Source organism: Pteropus vampyrus, unplaced genomic scaffold (assembly GCF_000151845.1).
Source record: "Pteropus vampyrus isolate Shadow unplaced genomic scaffold, Pvam_2.0 Scaffold282, whole genome shotgun sequence".
In the NCBI taxonomy this organism is placed as follows: domain Eukaryota; kingdom Metazoa; phylum Chordata; class Mammalia; order Chiroptera; family Pteropodidae; genus Pteropus; species Pteropus vampyrus.
This window is the reverse complement of record NW_011889063.1, coordinates 39,783-50,263: the sequence shown is the minus strand read 5'-3', so window position 1 is coordinate 50,263 and position 10,481 is coordinate 39,783. Positions and strand designations below refer to the sequence as shown.

The 10,481-nt window shown below is 39.5% G+C and overlaps 1 protein-coding gene across 1 annotated transcript in view; it reads right to left on the bottom strand.

Annotated features, from left to right (window-relative positions):
- Positions 1-10,475, bottom strand: part of FAM241A (family with sequence similarity 241 member A) — a 19,030-nt gene extending 8,555 nt beyond the window's left edge. The window contains exon 1 of the mRNA XM_023520865.1: positions 10,065-10,475. Within this exon, the coding sequence (XP_023376633.1) occupies positions 10,065-10,205 (141 nt within the window). The 5' untranslated portion in view covers positions 10,206-10,475. The remainder of the gene's footprint in view (positions 1-10,064) is intronic.
- Positions 10,476-10,481: the final 6 nt, after the last annotated feature.

Genomic DNA, 10,481 nt, shown 5'->3' with positions numbered 1-10,481 from the left:
GTGCTGAAGACTCTCACCTTCTAAATCACACTCTGGCCAAGAGAATATTATTAGGGAAATATTTTTAACCTCTTCAGAAAGAAAAATCCCTGTTGTTTTCATTTGATTTTCCACAGTTTTAAATGGAATCCCCCATCTTTCCTCGCTTTTTAGCTATCTGTTCAATAAACCTATTAAACACATATTCCAAACATCTGCTCCTCACAAAACGCCATAAAGTGGGTAAGGTTAGACTCTAGGGGTCAAGTGGCTTCCCCAGAATCCGATGACCAGGCAGAATCTGAACGTGGAATCTTCTGCCTATAAAATCTGAGCTCTTTCTGATGAACTGTGCTGAAAATCTCTGAATGCCTTAGTGCAAAGAAACTGTAACAGGTATTACAAAGAAAGCAAGCTATCTAAACAAATCCATCATAAGGCGTGATTATACAATACTCCTTAAGAGTTTCGTGTAATTGCACCTTTTAAAAGATGCAACTTGCTAACTGAAGTAAGTCTATAATTTGTTTTCCTCTCATTTTTCTAAAAAGGATTTGAATTTGCTTACAGTAGGAACAAATGAAAAAAAACAAAACAGAACTAGAAGGGGGAATGAGTGAAAAAGAACTGAGATTAGAGGCTGAGAAGATACGTTACCACAGTCTCTAAGGAGTCTCGAAAGCGGCTCCCCTCCTGGGGGACTCAAGGCCGGGATCGGGGGATGGGGGGGGGCACCTAAGTCAGTCCTCACTTCGTTTTGGTCTCTAACCTGAGGGCGCCTCGGAGAGCCCCTCTGAACACCTGGTTTAAACAGCCACCCTACCCCACAGCCCCGCTCCCTAGCCACATTTATAAGTAAATCCTGCATTTGCACAGGTATATTGAATGTATACAATATTCCCGCAAAAGAATATTAGAATACAATCAATATTTTGTAGCAGCACGAGGCATTGTAAAGGGAGAGATCATCTACAAATTACTCTGTAGCAAATTTTAGAAATTTATTATTATAAGGAAATTAAGAATAAGCCAAAAAAAAAAAAAATCATGGGGTAACTCCTTGGAAAATGAAACTTGGTTTAGAATATTGTTTAGCCTTCAAGGCTTTTGAGCTATTTCATAGGTCTGTAAATTACAGATAACTGATAGCAATGCAAAATAATTCTTAACTATAGACAGCACACATTCTGGTGCAGTGGAGGTTCAACTATGCCCTCCCCTTGACTGTGGAAAAATCCAGTTCGTTTCATGTCCATTTTTAAGTTAATTTCAACACATCTTTTCTCCATATTCATTTTTATTTCTTTCATTTCTCCTTTGAATCAGTTTTAACATTTGCCTGGTTTCCTCATTGACGATGAGTTAAATAAAATCCTTACTAAAAATAAAATGTGTCCGTTTTATATTTAATGAGTGCTATAATTTTACCTCTTTTTGAAAATTATCTTTTAACATTGCCATTGTAGAAATGGCTAATCTGAATTTTAACGTATGTTAGCTCTGGGCTTCATTTACTAGGTTTCCTATGTTCAGCTCAAAAGAAATTAAAAACAAAATTGCAAATTTAGACCAATTACATTCTAAGTAATTTAAGTTAGTATTCTAAGATCCTGTTTGTTAGTCTTTCACTTTCTTGATATTGTGGTGGTTTTGAAATGCACCATATAAAGGAATACGCTCCTTGCCTAAATTCTTACAAAAGCCTTACAGGGCTCTTTAGCTCAATGTACAACTACCACTACTAGCTTCTCTGCGGTTGCTTCTGAAAATTGAGTACGTTCCTATGAAACACAAGGTCCTCTGTCTTCGAAACTAATTTTTGTCATGATAGTTTACCCCGGGAAGCCACACTGCTTCAGCAAAATATCAATCGAGTTTTTACCAGCAGCGTTGTTTTGGATACAAGTTTTTACATGCTCTATCTATATGACCTCGGAGATGCCAAAATGAGTGCCTGAAGCATTTGCCATATAATGTCATCTCTGCTCTCACAGAGACTATGGTTTAGTGTGAGTGCATGAAGGGGGGAGCGGGAAGTTGCAAAGAATAAACACGGGAACAGATGAATACGGTAATTGCGAATAGTACGAGAGCTGTGACAAACACAGAAGAGAGTGGTGGGAGAGAGGAAGATGGGGTGGGTTGGAGGCTCTTTCTACGGAGCAGGCAGAGCTGGGACGGCTGACGGGTGACACACGAAGCTCTGCTGAGGGGGGGAGCGGGGAAGAGAGTCCGGGCAGAGCTGGCTGGGCTCGCGCAACGATCAGGACCGAGGTCCACAATAAGAGATGCATTTCTTGATCCAGAACATGTAAAATTCTGTGAAGTGACACTCACAACAAGTGTGTGATGCACTCTGTTTCTACCCCATCCTATTTTATCCCGAGCACACTCCACTAAATTGATTTCATGGCCCAACACCAGCTTGGTGGTTAAGAGCGAGCTCTACCTTTAAGCATGAGTTTGAATCTCAATTCTGCAATTTACTGTGAGACTTTCCATGTCACTTAACCCGCCTTTGCTGTAGTTTTCATACCTCTAAAGCGGGGGCAGTAACGGCATCTACTCATGAGGTCTGAGGCCCTGTCTTCCACCCTGGTTTATACTAACTTTAGTGTACCCTTATCTCATACACTGTCCCGCTAAGCCCACACTATGCATCTCCTTAATCTTTAACGATTTGATAGGTGAAAAATCATTCCTGACAGTTTTAACTGGTATTTCCTTTACTTCTCGAGAGGCTGGCTGGACATGTTCTCCTGCTCATTGGATACTCAATGTAGCTGCAGTTTTATTTCCTATAAAATGTACAAGATATGTTAAATATAAAAATTTACCAGCTGGAAAAAGCTCCACCTAACTTTAGCATTATAGATTATATGATTTATTTATTTTCATGCTTATATGTGATCTATAATTAAAGCAAAGTCGTGGCACCCACTCATACTTATCTTCCACTCAAATGCACCGAACAAATAAAGGGGAAAATATTTTTGAGGAGATGGGAAAAAATCAATGAGAATATCAGCTAGTTCTTTAACTAACCTTTGCAATCAAACTCAAAATACTAAAATTTGTATTCATTTCCAATTGAACCAATAGGATTTGATGTTTAAAACCATATTTGCTAACAAATATGCAAACGGATAAGTATTCAAAAATATATACCATTTCAGCCATATCTATCAAAAATATTAAAAGAGTTATCTATTTTAGGGGAAGAAAATAGAGTTTGTCATGAGAAAATTGTTAAGAGAAGGGCTGTGCAATGGATTAACGGTGAATAGTACCAGGTCATAAAGAAAAGAATGTGATTAAATCAAGCTGCAGGTTAAAAAATTTCTACATTTTCTACTTTCCCTAAAACCTACATTTTTTTTTTTAATGGAGTGTGTAGTGACATTACTGATAACATTATATGTGCAGTATGCTATCACAAGATGGAATAGCTTGTCTATGGAAAGTAGGCACAATCAAACAACCATCGTTAAAAATGACTTTCTTCCTCGAGTCTCAACCTGGCAGTGACAATAGTTTCCGTTTTATGTTATCGCCTCTGAAAACCATGGATAAGGAATTCTGAAATCAATCAGACTCATGAAATCTGCGGGTCATGAGAAATCGAACTTAAATTCTCTGCCTCTGTAGATGGTCTGCACATGTCCAAGTAAAATTTTGATCAAGAGGACAAAAGATTTTTATAAATCAGTTTTCTCTAATTAATAGGAAGAGGGAACAGAAAAAAATCTCAAACATAGATGTTAAAAAACATTGTATCAAAAAGTATATATACTAAAAATCACGAATAGAAATTTAATTTTCCTAACGCTGTGTTTGGATGTTAAATATTAACAGTTTCCTTTCGTTTTCCATAATATTGAGAACATTGGCACCACGCTCTCATAGAACTGATAAGCTGTAGCTGTTGCCATAGGAAACAGGCAATCATTTCCTTTTCCTATGCCAAGGTAAGGCACAGCTGCCAGTGAGTTTAAATGGGGGAAAATACTAGGTATGGGTGGAAAAATTAGGTCGGAAGGTGGAAGGAATCTTTGTAATCAAGTTAATTAGAAATTCAGTTTCTCTGCTCAAATAAAACTACTCTTTGGCATGTCAACTCCCTTAAGTGCACATGCGTGCGCATGCGCACGCGCACAACCCACCAAATGAAGCGAAGCGTGACTGCTAGGGACCCTTCAGGGCTTGAAGACCTGTGGCTGCTCCTGCCAGACAAGACGGCATCCCAGAGCGGAAGGCAGAAACTGAAGGCAGAGCGGCCAGCGCCTCAGGGCGCCTGCTCGGGCCTCCAGGGGCTCAGTTCCTGTCACGTTACCACTGCTCTGGACCAGGACGCCGGGTAGCTGTGCAGAGGAGGGTGGCCCTCCTCTCTTCTTCCGAGGGTCAGCATCCCACAATGACAACAGCAAACCCACGGTGATCGACAGAAAAAGCACCAAGGCTTAGGTCTGTGGGTGATGTTTTTTTAGAGAAACATACTTAGGAAATCTTAACACTTTATGCAGTAAGTAAACAGCATTTATTGCGGCGATCTGACACATGCACTGAAAATGCAGTTCTGTGGTGTGGTTAGTTGAGAAGAGTAAGAAGGGGAACAGGAGAGAGTTGGAGGAAGGAGCGGGAGAAACGGCGCTGATGTTCACCGAGCCCACGGCGTGCCACGCCTTTTGTATAGAACATGTCGCTGAATCCTCGCGAGGACTTTAAGAAGTGGGAGCGTTATACCCATTACGATGAGTAAGCTGGGTCTCTGAGGGACTAAATACTTAGGATGAGGTGGCTAATAAAGCGAAAGAGCGAGGCACTGAGACGGGTGGGGAAGAACGGGAGACAGTGAGAACTGGACGCTCCTTAAGGAGAGAGGCTGGCTAGCGGGAAGGACGCAGAAGGGGAGAATGAGCGGAGCGGGCGGGCCGCACTGAGAGCTGCCGGGAGAGACGTGAGATCAGCTGGGAGAGGCTGCCCGTCTGGAACGCAGGCTTCCAGAAAATAAGCAACGTTCACCCGTCCATTGGACTATTTATCAGCAGAGAATCATTCTTGACAACTCAAAACTCTAGAACCCCTATACATTTGGGCAGGGTTTCTGTATTTCAGCACTCGTGACATTTTGGGCTAGATAATGCTTTGTTGTAGGGCGCTGTTCTTTGCGTCACAGGAAGCTTAGCAGCATCCCTGGACTGTTTCTATTAATGCCAGGGGCACCCCTCCTAATCTTAACAATCAAGATGTTTCCAGACATTGCAAAACTGCCCCCCCAAAGAAATACTTATGTATAGGTTCCACACTCTGAATAACAGTAAAAAACAACAACAACAACAACAACAAAAAACGAAAGATGCCTTTTATATGCAAAATTATTCCCTGCGTTGCTCATTCTTGGGAATAAGATGAGATCAAGTTCACGTCTGACTTCATTTAGACTCAAGGCACTTTTACAGCATTGCTTGTAAACTGCTTTTAAAAGATGTGAACGGAAGTGGGCAAAAACAAGTATCTAGCTTTGAACTACAGAATCTGAAGGAGGGCAGCAGCTTTGTCAGAGGCTGTTCTCTGTCATGTGGGCGGGCTCTTTGTATACATGAAAAAACAATGGCTTTGGAGTTAGGACACCTGGGTTCCGGTCTGCTCTAGTTCTCGTTAGTTGTAGGAACTAGTGCAAATCACTTGGCCTGGGGAACAGCTGTCGGCTTCTCATATCTTACCAGAAGTTCAAGTATACCCTTCTTGGAGAATAGTTAAATAACTTCCACATATACATCTATCATTTCATATGTATATGTATACATATACATATGTGATATATATATTTATGATAAATGATATACACATTTATCATTACTGATACTATGCCGAAGGGCGAGTATGGTGAATACTACAGACTGGCTTATTTATCCTCTACCACCTTGCCACTCAGAGTGTGGCCCACGGGCATGGCATCAGCATCACGTGGAAGCTTATTAGAGATGCGAGATCTCAGTCCTCACCCCAGACCGTTTAACAAGAGACGATAGGCATGTGCCTTAAACAAAGCTGAAGAGCACAGCTTGCTCCATTCTACTCTGGGCTGACTGTCTCACTGCAAAGTCTGGAAAACCTAAGAAAGACATTTCTCAGATTAGTTTTCAGTTAGGGTTCTGCTTGGACATTAGGCCCCAAAGCTAACACTTACATGCTAATCATAAGCACTTAGCACTTATGTATATTATTGACTCATGTAATCTAATAATCCTATGAGGTCGATTCCCTTTATACGGTTGAAGAAACTGAAGCCTGAGAGGGTAGTTATTGTCTCAAGTTACAGTTAGTAAGTAGTAGAGTTAGGATTCAATTACGTATTCTAGATCTAGAAGCTGTACTGTTAATCATATTTTTAATGCTAGATCAAAGAGGAAGCATAAGACTTTCCTCCACTGCCATTTTTTTAAACAGAGAATCCTGTGGAACACATTTTAGTCAATGCTGTTTACAGAGGTTCCTCCATTAAATATATTTACTTGAATATCTATACTGGCATTGACCTGAAAGTCCCAGGTGCTATAGAAGGCAAGAAATAGAAATGAAGCATCACCATTTGAAAGGAAGCAGAATCAACCTCCTACATAGACTGGACGATTATATAAAAAATGCAAAAGAATCCGATCTGAGAGATACTTGTATTTATGAGTATTAGCATTAATACAAGAACTCAGAAAGGTAGCTAGTTAAAAACTAAATATATAAGAACCAATAACTAGAAACCAACAGCAAAAACACGACGTGGGGGAAACAATTCCCTTTCACAATACCAACAACAATATAAGTTAATAAAGGCTTTATTATTTATAACTACTACAGAGGGTTGTAAAGCCAAGAGGAAAGTGGTCAATGATTAGGGGAAAAAAAGATTAGCTCCGTAACCCACATAATAAAGTCTTTCTAAAGAGATTAGATACATAGGGTGAAAACAAATAAACCCATAAACACATATTGAAAATATTGGTGGATAGTTTACTCACTGTAGGATCGGAAAGAATGTTGTCAACAAAAATATAGAGATTTCTGTGTGCGTGTGTAATATGGGTGTATAAAATCACCAAAACAATTCCTTTGGCTTATAAAAATTTAAAGTATTTCTAAATCAAAAACATCATAAACAAAACTGTAAAGTAAATAGCAAGCAGGGAAAATATCCATAATCAACATGAAAGAGGGATAAATATCTGATGATAATGTCAGAAAAAATGGTCAAAGACTGTGATTTGAAAAGCAGTACAAATGTCCAATACATATATGAATGGTTTAGGAAAACTTCCAGCATTATCTTACATCGATAAGGTAATTTTTGCCTACTAAATTGACAAAGATTAATCTATAACTGATCCTGTTTATTGCTGGTATGACGGTTTCAAATGGCACCCTTACACACCCATGCTGAAAGTGCACACTGGCGCACCCTTTCTCGAACGATGTTTCAAGAGATTTCAAAGATGTTTCAAGAGATTTCAAAGAGTTTGACGCATTGACCTACTTCTTCTACTTCTAGGAATCTGTTCCAAGGCAGAACTGTGAGGATCTGCAGGCAAAGATTTTCATTACAGCATTAGTTATAAAAGAAAATTTAAAGCAACTTAAATGTGCTATATTAGAGGAATGGACTATGAGGCTGCCCTAAAAATAATTTTTACAAAGAATTTTTGATAACTTGGGAAATGACACCACATGTTAAATACATATCAAATTCAAATATTACCTTGAAACATGTTAAAATACATGTGTGTATATACGCATACAACACACACCCGTAGATATGAGCATAGTACTAACAACGGTTTGATATTTTTAAACAATATATTACTTGAAGTGGGATTCCACGTGCATTTGTTTTCTTGTTTAGACCTTTCTATATTGCTACATTTTCCAAAGTACACATTACCTTTATAATCATAAAGAAAGACCTTAAAGCTGAAGATAATGATTCTAAAGTCAGTCCAAGGATAAGGGGACCTCTGTATGCTCTCGGTAAGCAGGGCCGTCTCAAGACTGCTGCATCTAGGTGGATGCCACCCACATACAGACCGGTGACAAAAGGCTAGAGCTGTTAAGGCCAGCTCTGCAGAAGGGCAGACTCTCTTATGGCAGGCCGCCTGGCATTCAGGCACGAGCATGACTAACACACACGTAGGGCAGCTGTGCCCTGTCTCTCTGTTCCTTAGGCTTTTGCCCTTTTCCCCTTGTTTGTCTTAGAGGCCCAACTCCTACTTCAAACTTGACACAGTCCCTTCATCTGGAGGTCTTGGTCCATTCCTTCCAGTCCTCCTTTCTTAGGGCACTTGATTTTAACTGCACTCATTTATCAATCAATCTAACTGGAAAGACTCAGACCAAAAGGTCGGAGGAACCTTAGTTTTCTCTCAGCAGAGTAGCATCTAAAGACAATTGTAAAATTAGGTGCTTCCACATGCTGAGCAATCCTAATGTAGATAATCTCTCTTATTAAGAAAACAACTGTGTAAATACCAGTGTTTCAGTATTGTGTAAAATAAATACCAAAATACAGATACACTTTGATCTGGTATCACTATAACAATGAGCCAAAGGCAGGTTCTGTACAGTCACAGCTAATGTAAGAAGAGCCTTCCAGGCTGAGGGCAGGGCATGAGCCTGTCAGACGGGAGTGGAAGGAAACATGAGTGAAGGAGAGGGTGCACGTGGAGGAGCCTTTAGCCTGGAGAAGAAACCCTCTTCGTCACAGTATCAGGTAAGGGCAAAACTCTGCGTAGGAAATACAAACAGAAAGGGATTTAATACAGAATAGTAGCGGTCACTACCACTGACAAAAATCAGCGGAGCCAAAGTCAGGTGCCTGTGGAGCTACTGCATTCAAAGGAGCCCATGCGGCCCTCGCCACCAAGTCTCTCTCAGGTCCAAGACTCTGGAAGGCCAAGGGAGTGTGCCGAGCTCATGGGACAGCAGGAAGACGGCCTCTGCCTCATTCTCAGTTAATTACTTTTGTTTCTCTGTTTATATCATTGTTTCTACTGAAAAGTTCATTTTAAGTTTTTAATAACTAGTTTACAAGCCAAGTTTTCAAAAATATTCCATTTTTAATTCGGAGTCTGTGGGTCCTTAAAACAACAAAACAAACACACACCATCCCCCAAAAGAAAAACTAAATAAAACCATTCCTTAGGATATGTTTTATAGTTGTAATTTCATTTATCTCTCCCTCAACTATCTTTACATCTGTAGTCATCTCTAACATCGTTGCAAGACAGTGCATAAAAAATTTTAATTTCATTTTTAGGGCTTGGAAAAAAGCTAGAAAAACAAGAATTTGTGTTGATATTGCCAAGAAAGGACTTACACAAAAGCTCGCTTCTTACACCAACGGGTTGGGTCGCATCTATTTTTTGTTTAGTTTTGGCTTCTTGATAAGAAGTTCTTCTTTAGTGCTGATGTGTATCAGCACTAAAGAAATGCATATCTCAGGTGTAATTTTCAATTATTGTGTATGTAAATAAATGTGATAAAAGTGTTTTCACAGAAGTAGAGGAAAATGAATTTCCATGACATGCAATGAAAGGAGATCTGTAAAGTGCACCTGTTTCCGAAGATATATGTTTCATTCTTTTTCCATTTCCTCCTGTTTCTTTGTACCATAAGCAATTTTGTTAAGGCCAGAACTACTGATGATGTAAAATCTCTGGAAGCTCAAACAAAGTACTTTGTGTGCTCTTCTACAATTATATGACATCTTTGGAACCTCAAACACAACCCCCACGCCCCATGGCCAGGGAAGTTCCTGTTGCCTGTTTTCTTCACTTTTGCAGTTGACAACTAAAGAGGAAACTCAGCCTTTGGCTACTGAGCCATGATACAGATAACTGGAAAAAAACCACCAGGAAGCAAATCAGGAAACTCTCCTACCTCCCAGCGATTCCCTTGTCACAATCTCTTATACTGTCACAAGGATGAAAAATTACACTTGACGTGGTGAGCAAACCTAACGCCAAGACATAATTTTTATATATCACACATTGTTATTTGTTTCCTAAATAAAATGTTGAAATACTAAAAGTATTTACCATGGCTATTAGTGTCTTTACTGATGATACTGGAGTTTGTGAAATGTGACAAAAAGCACAGATGTTGGATAATGAGAGGAGGTAGGTATCAAGTGACTGTCCCAACAGTACAGGCTGCAGTAAAGGCAAATAAATAATCATTAAATTCCCGTTCCTTGATGTGACTCTGAAGGTTGGCTCATCTTGGGTATTTATGAAGGCCTAATTACTGTATTTGCTGATGAAAATTCATCCCACAAATAATTAAATTTCTTGCCTAATCTTGAAAATATTCGATGCGTTATTATAATGCCTATTATCACACTTCAGTGAGAACAAATTCGGAGAGTTTCAGAAATCATTAGACTTCTCTTTCCCTTATCACTGCTGCCTTTGATACTTCTTTACCTTTGGTACGAACTGAAAGCAAATTCCTTG